The 13,773-nt window shown below is 33.0% G+C and overlaps 1 protein-coding gene across 6 annotated transcripts in view; it reads right to left on the bottom strand.

Annotated features, from left to right (window-relative positions):
* The window catches only part of Ralgapa1 (Ral GTPase activating protein catalytic subunit alpha 1), a 241,944-nt gene that overhangs the window by 139,573 nt on the left and 88,598 nt on the right, over nt 1–13,773 (bottom strand). For all 6 annotated transcript variants that reach the window (XM_074068142.1, XM_074068145.1, XM_074068143.1 and 3 more), the window contains exons 13-16: nt 11,103–11,251; nt 7,666–7,795; nt 5,209–5,446; nt 3,915–4,076 (exon numbers count right to left, since the gene is read on the bottom strand). In XM_074068142.1, the coding sequence (XP_073924243.1) occupies nt 3,915–4,076; nt 5,209–5,446; nt 7,666–7,795; nt 11,103–11,251 (679 nt within the window). The remainder of the gene's footprint in view (nt 1–3,914; nt 4,077–5,208; nt 5,447–7,665; nt 7,796–11,102; nt 11,252–13,773) is intronic.

Genomic DNA, 13,773 nt, shown 5'->3' with positions numbered 1-13,773 from the left:
GCCATTTCATGTTCAAAATTACACAATTAGCTGAAAAATGCATTTTGTAACTTTTTTTCAAAGTAGGGCTTGATCAGGATTCATCAGTTATTATTTCTTTAATCTAAAACTCCACTGCCAATTTTTAAGAAATATATTGTCTCTTTGAAAGAATCTCATAAAATGTGCTACATTGTTTCCTCATGAAGTCATTTAACTTCTGTTTATGTTTTTGGTTTATTTTTTTATTTTTTCCAGTGCTTGGGGATCAAAACCAGAGCCTTATGTATGCTAGCTAGTCAGGTGCTTGACACATCCTCAGCTCTCTATTTCTTATGTCTACTATAAACTAACTAGAAGCTGAATTAGGTACAGCCTCTGGATTTTTCTACTGTAAAGGTCTACTCAGTCTTTGCAAATGTAAATCTGTGGTTGATATGTGGCAACAAGTGAACAAGTGAATGTCCTGTTCTCAACCAACATTTTAACTAATGGTTTTATCATATACTCATAGTTGTGTAAATCTATAAAGGCTTTATACTGTGATTTTTCAAATTCCTTCGTTACTTCTCTATATATTGGCTTAAACTTTTTGGTAGAGATTAACTTCACATTCCCATATACACACAATTTTTTAATATGATTATGATCTAGTGACTTTTGATGCTTCGACCAGCTGGAAGCCCACTTTTCAACAACAACAATGAACCATTAAAATTACAATCAAATAGTTTTTCAAATCACACTGCCATGGAGCAAAATATCTGGTAATATAATTAGTGGTAAGCATATGGAAGAAAACGGAATTCTTAACTGGAGGAGTAACTCAACTGGTATAGCACTTGCCTAGAAAACATTACGCACTGAGTTCATGCCCAGGTACTGCTCAAAACAAAGCAAACAAAACCAGTAACTAAAGAAACAAGCAGCAAGAAAAGAAAATGGAGTTGTTTACCAATTAGTATGGTCTGTTTAGGGAGCAAATTAACTTTAAATTCTGCAGATTTTTAACTACAGATATACCTGCATATATACACAAAGTACAAATGTATATATAAGCATATTCTGTACCATTTTAATAGCACAAAATTATAAAATATGTCTATCTTCAGGTCATAGGTTAAATTATGGTACTCCTTTGTAATGAAATATGATGCAGGAAGTTCAACACTTTTGCTATATAACAAATCGTTGTAGCTTGGCTTCCTTTCCTAACATTCTCTTCTTTTCTTATTCAAAACTCCAATTCAGCCACATTGACTGTCTTACTCTTCCTTAAACACCTAAGCACACTCCTGGCTCCAGGGCATTTCTACTTCTCCTTTTGCCTAGAAGGTACTTTCTATAGGTATTTGCTAAGCACATTCTCTGGCTTTATTCAAGCTTCTGTTGTTATATGATAAAACAGGTCTCCCTTGACCTTCCTATCTAAAATAGTACCAATCATCAGCCCTATTACTTTCCAGTTCTCTATCCTGATTCACCTTTCTACATAATTTCCTTCTACTACCTGGTGTTTATTAGTTTATCTATTTATTTTATGTATCCCCAGCACTAGAATTATCAGCTCTGATGGACTTTGTTTTGTTCACAACTATATCTTCAATGCTTAGAACAATGTTTCCATGTTGAGTGCTTAAAAATTTCTTTCATTCAAATATGCAAATGCCATAATTCACAACAGTGTAGCATTATGCTATATAGTTATATATGCAAAAAGTATCTTTAGAAGGATGCTCAAGACATTGGTTAACAGTAGTTGTCTCCAGTCAGGTGAACTGGAGGGTGAGGAGTGTGAGGAGAGAAGACTCACTATAATGTGTACACTTTTTTCACAGACTGAAGTTTTTAATCATGTACATTCACTATGGCAAAATATTAATTTTAAAAATTTAAGAAAACATATGTCCAAATGACATCTTAATTAAATATACTGCCTTTTAAGTATTTTTAAACTTTATGCACATATTTCTCTTGACAAATTTTTAATGTTTTAACTTTTTGTTTGATATGCTTATTCACTGAGCAAGCCAGGTATGGTTGCTTGATATAGTAATCGATTAGCTGAATTAAAGACATTTTATTTATTACATACTATTTAAAAGACTACATATGCCAACATATTAACAAATGATTATTTCTTACTAGACAGCTAATGGGTCTTTATGCTTCCTTAAAGTTTATAAACTAAGCATAAAATAATTAGGAAAAAATATAAAAGGTACTTTTAAAAGATTCAGGGTTTAAATAAATATTTAAACTTTAAAAAAATTCCTGGGGTAGGAGGAGAGCTAAGGAAGTATAATGCAGGGGCTAAACTTGCTCAGAGTACATTATATGTGGGCTGGGACATGGCTCAAGTGGCAGAGTGCCTGCCTAGCAAGTGCAAGGCCCTGAGTTCAAACCCCAGTACCACTAAAAATAAAAAACAAAAATAAACACAAAACAAAGTACACTGTACACATCTATGGTACTATCATAATAAAACTCCCTGGTACTACTAAGGTATGCTTCTTAACACACAAATATTTTCTGTAAATGTGACACAAATATAAAATGAACAAATGTATTTCATATGCAATCAATAGATCACTGGTAGAGCACTTGCTTAGCAGGCGCTAGCTAGGCCATGGGTTTAGTTTCTAGCACCCCTCCCTGTCCCCTCGCCCAAATTAAAGTATTTCCTTAAGACTCTAAAAAGTTACTGTATACCAAAATTCCTAAGCATTTTATTAATTTTAATCCATCAATATTTTTTCCTTATATCATTTCTTATTCTTCCCATTTGGAACATATAATTAAATAGGCTTCTTTTAGAAGCATAATACAATGTGACCTTTTTAAAGGTTTTTAAATTAACCATGATTTTTAATTCTTCTAAAATCTTTAATTTTCTTATTCTTTATTTAGTCCTGTGTCTTCCCTTCAAGCTATAATTCTTAACACTATTTTATAGAAGACATTTCTTTGTAACAGTGGTTTTTAATTTAAAATTACTAATGTTTATCCCTGATTACCATTAATATAAACAAATTCCCATGGAAAATTCTCCTTTCCTAGAATCAAAAACTGTAAAGCCTAAAAAACTTCAAGAAATTTTGTTTCAATCCTGAGAAGTATTTTCATTCCCACTACATGGATGAAATACTTAAAGCCTAGAAAGTGATAAATTGTCCAAGATCACCTAACCTAGCTGTTTAGTAGGAAAAGAAAAAAAAAAAAAAAAAAGAAAAACCAATTAGGGCACAGTCCTCCTTGCTTTTCATTATAATACACTTTCTGTTATAATTTTTACCAAATTATAAACCTCTGAGAGGAAAAAGAAGCTGAAGTAGCTTCTAGGTGTACAGTATGCTGACTGAGCTTATCCTTAGAAATTCTTCCAATCAGTGTCCTTCGCTGCCATTTCCTACATTATAAGAATTTCCTATTTTTTTAAAAACAGCAGGGAACCAAGCAATAGATTCCATTCTGGCCTCAGCTATCTACCAGTAGTGAGTATGAATTCCTTGTTAGAAGTTTGTAAAGCCAATAAACTATATGATTATAGTACTGAAAATTAGCTACCCTAAATTTCCATGTTTGTGAGTATACTGACTTAACAGAAAGTATACCAGTTCATGCTTGAGTTCTATAAAGTTCTTGAATTCTGTAAAGTAACATTTTTAAAACAAGGATATCTACAGAAAAATAAACTACATAAAAACAAGAAAGTAAGATAAATCTTAATAGCATGTTACTGGACTCTTGAGTGCTACCAGGGAAAAAAAGGGTTTGCTATAGAAGTTTTTCATTTCACAACAAAAATCAACTGTTAAGTTGATTGACTCTTTGTGTGTATATACATATATATATATACACACACACATATTCAGTCTCTAAGGATTATAAATGTATTGTCCTGTACAATTCTCACAATTTTAAAGAGTACATACCAACAGTTTTTTGCCGTACTATACTCCTTGCCTTTTCAGTTCCTGGGGAGCCAGTGGTTGTTGCACTTCTCTGCCTCATTGGGGCTTGGCCAGGCTGATCACGACTCCATCCTCTAGAAAATGACTTATCAACTGAAACTTTCTGAAATTCATGTCCAACTCCTAGAAAAGTACATTTTCAATCTCATTATACATAGTATGCTGATCACCTAATCCTAATCAAATAATGTGAGCTATGCTCCCTCAGATTCTTAGGCTTATTCACAATAAACTAAAAAGTAACAAGATAAAATACTATGTACTAGAAAGTTATTTTTTAGCTTTATCTTATGTAAAAATCATATTCTAAAACTTAGGCAGAATTTTTAAATTACACCATCAACAATAAACTATTATAAATTCTCTATCATCCACTTGCTTTGTAACAGAAATGGAAATATCTGGATGAGAGAGAAAAAAAAGCAAATCCTGCTAGCCAGTAATAGCCACTTGCAAAATAAACAGTCTGGAAAAAAGAGCTTGAGGTATGGCTAAGTGGCAGAATGTGCTACCTGCCTGGCAAGCACAAGGCCATGAGTTCAAATCCCATTACTGTCCCCCACCCCCAAATAAATAAATAGTAGTTTGGGTGTATTCTTAGTATCTTAGACAAAGGGATAAATATACTAACAAACAAAGGATTATAAAGACGTGTAATAATGATATAATCACTACACTACAGTCCCACCCCCTTTTAACATTAAACAAATATTTCACACCTAGGGAATGTTTGCTTTTAGTTTAAACTAAGAAAATGTTTTCAAAAGAATTTTCCAAATAATTTTTATATGCTATATAAACAGAGTAAAGTAAAATCACTTTTGGCTCTAACTAAAAATTGCTTAAGGTAATAAGGATTGGCATTTTATAAATTTCCATTTTGGTTAATTATTTAAAATTATGAAGTTTTAAATTTTATTTATTTATGGTACTGAGAAGTGAACTCAGGACCTTGCTCTTGTTAAGCAAGCGCTTTACCACCTTAGTTACATTCCCCAGTCTGTGAATTATTTAACTTTTAAATATGTACACAATACTTTATTCTTATCAAAATTGGTACTGATTTTAAGGTTAAGAAAAATGACAGGGTGCCTGTATGTTCTATTGTTGGAAATTTTAAACTTCGAGGGTAAATGGACTGGGGAATAATTAAGAAGGAATATAACTTTTACCCTCACCCTTCTCCCTAGGCTTGGTTTTCCCCCATCCAATCTTTTAAATAAATTTATGTGGAGCATCTCTGAACAACTCTTACCTTTCCCTTTATGCTTTTTTTGCTTCTGTTCACTCAGTTTATCCAATGGTAAATCACTGAGATCCAAACTATATAAATTCCTAGCTAAGACTTTTGTTAGTGTCTCCATAGTCAGTGACCACTCAGTAGCCAATTCTTCCCAATAGGTCAACGATGACAATACTGACAGTAAGTCATCCCAAAGTTCTCGGGAGATGTAGACATTCAGATTTGCTTTGATCCAGGCAACTATAAGAGTCTATACACACAAAAATTCGGAAATAACAATGTGTTTATTATGAGACTTCAAAATCAGATATTCTTTAAAAATTACCTAAAAACAAGAAAAATTTTAAATCACATCATATCCATGACCCTATCTTCATAAATAACACTTATATAAGTAATTCATGCAATCATTAGTATCTACAACAAATTTTATTTCAACAACTGCCAACTCCCAACAATCCAACAATCTACCTAAAAAGAAATCTCCCTAAAGGCATGACTGTCTTTCATGCTGTATTACATTAATGTTAAACAAAGTAAATGTAGTTTGAAAAGATAAATATTTCCATACTATTTCATGTTGAAATTGAGTTACTAACCTAAAAAATCCAAACCCATACTACCAAATAAAAGATAGAAATCAACATATAATTTGAAAGTTCTTTCTACTAAGACAAAAAAGGTACTACCGATATACTTAACGTAAAGAAATGGTTTAGAAAAACTTGAAGACACCAGAGAGGGCATTCTGCAATAAATTCAGTACAGTATAAAAAATTTCTTCAGCCAGGCTCCAGTGGCTCATGCCAGTAATCCTAGCTACACAGGTAGCAGTGATCAGGAGGATTGTGGTTTCAAGCCAGCCCAGGCAAATAGTTCACAAGACCCTCTCAAAAAAAAAAAAAACCCTTTATTAAATAGGGCTGGTGGAATGGCTCAAGGTGAAGGCCCTGTGTTCAAACCCCAGTACCATAAAAGAAAATAAAAAATAAATAATAAAAACTTCTTCATAAAAGGACAGAAACTACTGATCAGTAAGTATCCCGAGATTTTGTGGACTTCCTATAAATATATAGCTTCCTACTGAAACAAACCACAAAAACTTTTAAAAAGCATAAGTTTTCATAAGGAATTCATATAAATTTATATATGAAATGAAATGACAAACATAAACAGAACTTATAATATAGAAATAGCAGTAACTAGGTACCTCTCATTCTATTTCTAAATGTTCAAACTATAAAAAGTCAGTTCATAAAGAACCTAAATTTTTATCTTCTTGCAGTTCCAACCACTGAGTTACTTATAAAAATGGGAAAATTGCTGTTAGAAGGCTAATGAAGTTCAGAGGAGTTAGGTAACACATGCTGTCAGTTTTAAAGCATTATTTACCAGCAGCATGGAATTCTACGTAAATGGCTAATATCTGGAAAAAGCCAATCTAAATGGCTACACTTATGGCTAAGAATTAGATCTAAAACAATTTTTGCCTTTAACATAAAGAACCTTTTTATCCAAGTATTTGCATTTAATGGGTCATCCTAAAAAAGTTTTGCCTTTTTTATTTTTCAAACAGTCTATTTATACATTAAAATCAGCATGTTGGACTGGGGGTGTGGCTCAAGTGGTAAAATGTCTGCTTAGCAAGTGAGAGGCTCTGAGTACAAACCCCAGTACTACCAAAAAAAGGGGGGAAAAAGTTAAAGTCAGCACTTACTCTTTGGGTTGAAAATACAATATGTAATTCTTGTAAAAGCAAAATATCACTGATACTTCAACTTAAGAATCAAGCAAAATAAAGTCTATGGAACAGCATAAGAATGATTCTTGATTATTTAGTACATTTTTTAAAATTGTGGAACAAATTCAAAGTTTTTCCTGATAATCCTAGAAATGTGGAAACTCATAAAACAATCAGGCTATTATTCTTGAAGCACTCTGTCACCTTTTTTAATCCATACATAAATATGCCACAAAAAAAGGTAAAATAAGTGTCACCCTTTGTTGTAACACTTTCACAGACCTGATATTTCCTCCATTCTTTTTATTTATTTTTGGCTTCCGAGGTTTGAACTCAGATCATCATGCTTGCTAGGCAGGTGCTCTATGACTTGATCAACACCTCTAGCCCTTCTGCTTTAGTTATTCTTTGAATAGGGTCTCAAGTTTTTGCACAGAACCAGCATCGTTAGACAATCCTCCCAAACTCTGCCATCTGAGAGGCTGAGATTAAAGATATCAGCCACTGGGCCTATTCTTTCTTCCACTCTTATGACAGATTGTAAGTTTGTTTGCATGGCAAATAGCCTATTTTAGATAAGCAGCTTAATTTTAAATTTGCTCTACAAAAGATCCTTTAATATGAACGGATTACTGATTTAAAGCTTTTTTTCCTCCAGGTAACAAGCTCAGGATTCAATGAATCTTTAAAACAATACATATCTATTGATCTATATTTATGTTTATTGCCTGGAAAAGTGGTCCTGCAAGTCGACCTGCCAAGGTCATATTTTTTTTCCCCTGGAACTGTAGAAAAGCTTGTGATGACATCTTCAGTACAGACTCCGTGACTCTGAGCAACACAAGCAGCATCTGTTCCCTTAAAGTAAAAAGATTAATTAATGTTTTCTTCCTGTGTATGTTTGCTTTTGGTTAATGGTTGACTTTCAAATTAACATGTTATAAAAACAGCATTATCTTTGTAATAACTCAAATACTAAATATTTTTCAAAGACAATTTTAAATTTTTAAAATTCTTTAAATATTAAACTTAAAAATTCCATTTTATCTTTATCAGCCATTTTAAAACCATTTTCAACAACAGTACCTTTGGGCACAAATAAGGTAGTTTCATGGTTTTAATGATGAACAGTCAGGAGAAAGAAAAAAGGTAAAGGGTGTATTCCCTTTTTCCATTCTTTTTATTTTAGCCTTTTAAAAATCTTTTGTTCTCCATCATTCTGAGTGAGGTTAGCCTGGCCCAAAAGACCAAAAATCGTATGTTTTCCCTCATATGCGGACATTAGATCAAGGGCAAACATAACAAGGGGATTGGACTTTGATCACATGATAAAGCGAGAGCACACAAGGGAGGTATGAGGATAGGTAAGACACCTAAAAAACTAGATAGCCTTTGTTGCCCTCAACGCAGAGAAACTAAAGCAGATACTTTAAAGCAACTGAGGCCAATAGGAGAAGGGGACCAGGAACTAGAGAAAAGGTTAGATCAAAAAGAATTAACCTAGAAGGTGACACACATGCACAGGAAATCAATGTGAGTCAACTCCCTGTATAGCTATCCTTATCTCAACTAGCAAAAACCCTTGGTCCTTCCTATTATTGCTTATACTCTCTCTTCAACAAAATTAGAGATAAGGGCAAAATAGTTTCTGCCGGGTGGAGGGGGTGAGAGGGGGAGGAAGGGAGTGGGTAGGGGAAGGGGGAGAAATGACCCAAACATTGCATGCACATATGAATAAAAAAAAAAAAAATTAAAAAAAAATCTTTTGTTCTCATTATGTACTGGAAGTCAAACTAATTCTAACATTGTTCTTACTTTGCCTCCTTCTCCTAGATGCTTACTTTTAAAACCATAAAACTACACCTGACATTTTGGAAACTGATTCAACCACATATGAAAAAGACTTTGAGAAAGGAATTTCAACTAGATATATAGCCAGGCCAGAACCTAAGTCTCTATCACAGCCTCCTTAGAGCTATTTTGTAGGCCCATTCCAGGCACAGCACTACATGGAACAATCACTGTAAAAAAATGTGGCCAAAGCAGCAGGAGGTCCCACATCTAGATATCATGGTTTTTCTGGAAGTAAGGACAGAATCAAATAGAAAAAAGTAATTGAACTTAAAATATATTGAATTCATTAGCAAACAAATGTATACATTCAGAAAATAAAATCTAAAATGTCATATTTGTAAACTTAGGCTTCTAGTTAGTCACGTGAAATGAAAAGCTAATTGAAAACAAACACATGTGCAATATTTTATAAAATGAACCTTATCTAATTTATGGTCAAATCTTAACTCATTCGTCAAGTAACCTTTTCACTTTGTATACAATAAGAATGATTTTAATAAAGAAAAATCTTGTAAATCCAATGTAAATATATGGCAATCTCCTAAAGTACTATGACCTTAAGGGAACTTATACACATGTAAGTAAATGTAAAAATGATAAAATAAAATTTAAAAATTGCACAATAAATTCTAAAATTATGTTCCACATAGCAAGACTCCTGGCTCATTACTGATTTAAAGTATATAGAAAAAAAATACAAAACTAAAAGAAGAATGGTCCAGAATCAGAAATGACCACAATGCAAATTTCTGCTCACCACTCATTGGCCGTGTGAACAGACACTTAATCTCTTTGCACCTAAAAATTGTCTCGTGAAAAAAATAAAGATATTATTTACATCATACAGTTCTATAAGGATTAAGTAAAGAAAAGAATGTAAAGTGATTAGAAAGATACCTGGCACAAAGGAGTGTTCCAAATATGTTAATTACTACTACTACATGTAATTCTATTAATACTGCTACTAAAGAGTTTTTTCAAAATAAAGCCATTTTCCCTTATGTAGCAAAATATAAATTATCTTTTGACCAAGTGCTTCCATTTTTTTAAGAATGAGTGAAATGAGAATAATTAAATATATACAAGGATGTTCACTGTCTTCCCCTCCCCATCCCCCTAAAACAAAAACAAATAATTACAAGTCCATTAAAGGAGACTGCCTAAGAAAATTCTGGTTCATACATACAGCATAATACATTTAATTTTGTGTATGGTTTGGTCAAGAGAGTGAGCTCTGGGTTAACTTTTTTTTGGCAGTGCTGGGGATTGAACTCAGGGCCTCACAACTTCCTTTCTCCCTCCTTTCTTTTTTCTTTCTTTTAAAGCTTTTCTTTGTTTGAATTTTACAAAAACCATGCATCACTTTTACAAAAACTGCAGAACTGCTCTCCTCCAAAGTGTCTACTTTTCTACTCAGTTAAACAAGTCTATAGAGAGTACCAACAATATACAATATACTGTGCTGACAAATGTTGGAAATATAAAAATAAGACAACCTCTATTATATCTCCTAGGGCCTCTCAAGTCATAGGGGTAAATAGATATTTACACAAGTAATTTGGGGGTAAGACAATTTTCAATGTCTTACATTCAAACACTTAAGAAAGGTAAGTCCAAGAGGTCTTGTGGAAGCTTGATAAAAAATGTTTGAAAAACTGGGCAAGATGGCTCATGCCTATTATCCTAGCTACTCTTCAGATAGAGATTGGGAGGCTCACAGCTGGAAGCCAGCCTGGGCAAAAAGTCAGTGAGAACCCCATCTCAACCAACAAGCTGGGAGTGGTACTAGGTGCCTGTGAGTACAGCTATATAGGAGGCACAGTCAGGAGGATCTCATTCCAAGGCTAGCCCCAGGCAAAAACAACAGACCCTATACAAAAAATAACTAAAGTGAAAAGGGCTGGGGGGCATGGCTTAAAGTGGTGCATTTCTCTTAGGAGGCAACCAGGAAGATTGCTGTTCAAAGTCAGCCAGGGAAAGTAGTTCAAGTGACACTATCTAGAAAAAACTCTTCACAAAAAAGGGCTGAGTTCAAATCCCAGTACCTAAAAAAAAAAAAAAAAAAAAAAAGTGGTGGCATTTCTGCCTAGGAAGCAAAAGACCATAAGTTCGGCCTAAGTACTGCCAAAAAAAAAAAGTTTGAGATAAAGTGAAAGGGAGTACTGTCTCATGATTAGCATATAAATTTTTTAATTCATTCACTCAATAGGAGAATTAAAATATTGTCACACTACTTGTTCATCCACACTATTTCTCTAAAAATTACTGTTTATATACTCAATGGAAATACATAAAGATAAGGAATTTTTACCAAGTCTTTTTGTCCATTGATACTTGCACAACCATGTACCGATAAATGTTAAGAATGCGTTTACACATGTCTGTGTGCTCATCCAGAAGACTTTTTATTTCATTTGCAGGTTCAAGAAGAAATATGTTTGATGAGTTTATAATGAACACCTATGATAAAAGAAATCATTAGGTACTGACCATGGAATTTCAATGGCAAATTTCTTATTCAAAGAGAAATAAACTCATACTCATTGCTAGATGAACTCTAACAAACTTAAAACACTGTGGTTAATGTTAACCTTACTTCTACCTCCAACTTAGAACCTGAAATTTAAACTCATTAACCTACCAATTTTTATGCTTACCTATATAAAATATATACCTGTATGTTTACAAATATAAAATTACTAATAGTCACTCAAAGCAAATGTTCCAAATCCAAAAATAGCACTTCTAAATTCAGAGTGTTAATATCATAACCTTATTATAACCATAAAATTAAAAGGATAACAAATGAATACAATTATTTGAGGATAAAAGATGACACCTAAATCAGGAAGAATTTTCTGAGTGAGTTGGATTAACACTTTATCCTCTTTTCCTTACTTATTTTTATGTGTGTACATATTTTGGTGATAAATGATTGCATAAGCAGATTACATATTATAACTATAACTGGAGGAGCAGTAATATGTATTTTTTATTAAATTCATTTATAATTAGCAGCTCATTAATTATATGTTGTTTACAGGAGAAACTAATAATGCAACATTTGTGTACAGAGGCTCTCTAGGACACTTTGGAAGAATAGAATATTACATCTACAAACTTAAAACATTTACATCTACATTCACAATTCTGATTTCAATCCCTGGAAGAACTGCGTAACAAAGTACAATTGTGTAATTCTATGAATAAAGAATGCCAGGCAAGGTGACACAAGTTTGTAATTCCAGCATTTGGTAAGTCGAGGCAGGAGGCCTGGACTATACTAGATAGTGAGACCCTGTCTCAAAAAAACTTAAATAAAGGACTGGGGTGGAGCATGGCTGAAGTGGTAGAGCACCTGCCTAGTAAACATGAGGCCCTGAGTTCAAACCCCACTACTATAAAAATTAAATAAGGAAAGTTTTAAAATAGTAAAAACAGTTGATTCTGTAAATCTAGCAGACACTGACCAACAAAAGAGAGAGGCACAAACAAACATAAGAAATTAAATGAGGGTGGGCACCAGTGGCTCATGCCTATAATACTAGCTACTCAGGAGGCAGAGATCAGGAGGACCAAAGTTCAAAGCCAGCTCCAGCAAATAGTTCAAAAGATCCTATCTCAAAAAAAAACCCTTCACAAAAAAAGGGTTGGTGCAGTGGCACAAGGTGAAGGCCCTGAGTCCAAACCCCAGTTCTAAAAAAAATAAATAAATGAAATAAAAAATTGAAATTTTAATGAAATGGATTATTTTAGAGGAAAAAAAACTGATTCAAGAAGAAACAGGTAAGATACACATATAAACACCGTGAAAGAAACTGAACTGGTAATCTAGGTCTCCCTGATCCTTAACAATAGGCCTAGTAAACTCTATAGGCAGTTTTGCTCAATTTTCATAGAAGATGTTTCCTATCTTATATAAGCTCATGCAAGGACAAAGAAGCAAAACCTCCCAATTTATTTTATAAAAGTATAATCTTGTTATCAAAAAACAAAAAAGAACTACTTAAGAAAAATAAAAAGCCAATATTCCTTATGAACACATACAAATCTTGAAAAATATTAGTAAATCAAAATGAAAAAAGTAGATAAAATATATATTGGTCATATTACTTTATGACCAAGTTATGTTTATTCCAGAAATATAAGGATGCCTTAAAATAGAAAAATCTATTGATATAACCTATCAATAGATTAAATAAAAAGCATGATCATCACAACATACACAGACAAAAATCATTCAGCACTTAATGTATATTTTCTTAATTTAGGTAAGAAAAAAAATAGAAAACTCCAAAATCTGAAAAACAACACTTACCAAAAAGTATAACAAATGTATATATAGCAAGAGAAATTGAGAACTACTGCCAAAGCCCAAGAATAGAACAAGGGCACTCACCATCACCTCACTGTCCTGAGAGGCCCAGTAAGCACAAAAGAAGAGGGAATCAGAGGAGAAATATGAATGAATTGAAAAGGAAAAGACAAAAACGAGTTATGTAGCCATATGGGATAACAGCATTCCAGACATAAGGAAAAGCAAGTTCAAAGAAATAGCACGTTTGGGAAATTAGAAGTAATCCAGAGGGAGAGCAGTGGGACATAATGAAAAACAGAGCCAAGGTGTGTAGAATAGAACTACTCTCACTACCAACAAAGAAAGACGAGGTGACCACTCCCTCCCACCATCTTTTACAGATCAATTCTATTATAAAATGCAATAAAAAAAAGGAACAGTAAAAAGAAATGAAAAAAGAAAAATATGCAAAATACAAACCCAAACTTTTCATTAAAATCGAGATATTAAACTATTTAACTTCTAAATTTACCCTCAATTTTGTAATTATCTTGTGGCCAGCACTAATCTAAAGACCACAATATGAAGAACAATAATGTAAAAGCCTTGTGAGCCATTACAAGGAATTGTTTTCATACTTAGTAATAACGGAAAGCCACTGAAAGGTCTTGAGCAGAAAATTGAA

This window comes from Castor canadensis, chromosome 3, assembly GCF_047511655.1.
Source record: "Castor canadensis chromosome 3, mCasCan1.hap1v2, whole genome shotgun sequence".
In the NCBI taxonomy this organism is placed as follows: Eukaryota; Metazoa; Chordata; class Mammalia; order Rodentia; family Castoridae; genus Castor; species Castor canadensis.
This window is presented reverse-complemented; position numbering and strand designations above follow the sequence as displayed.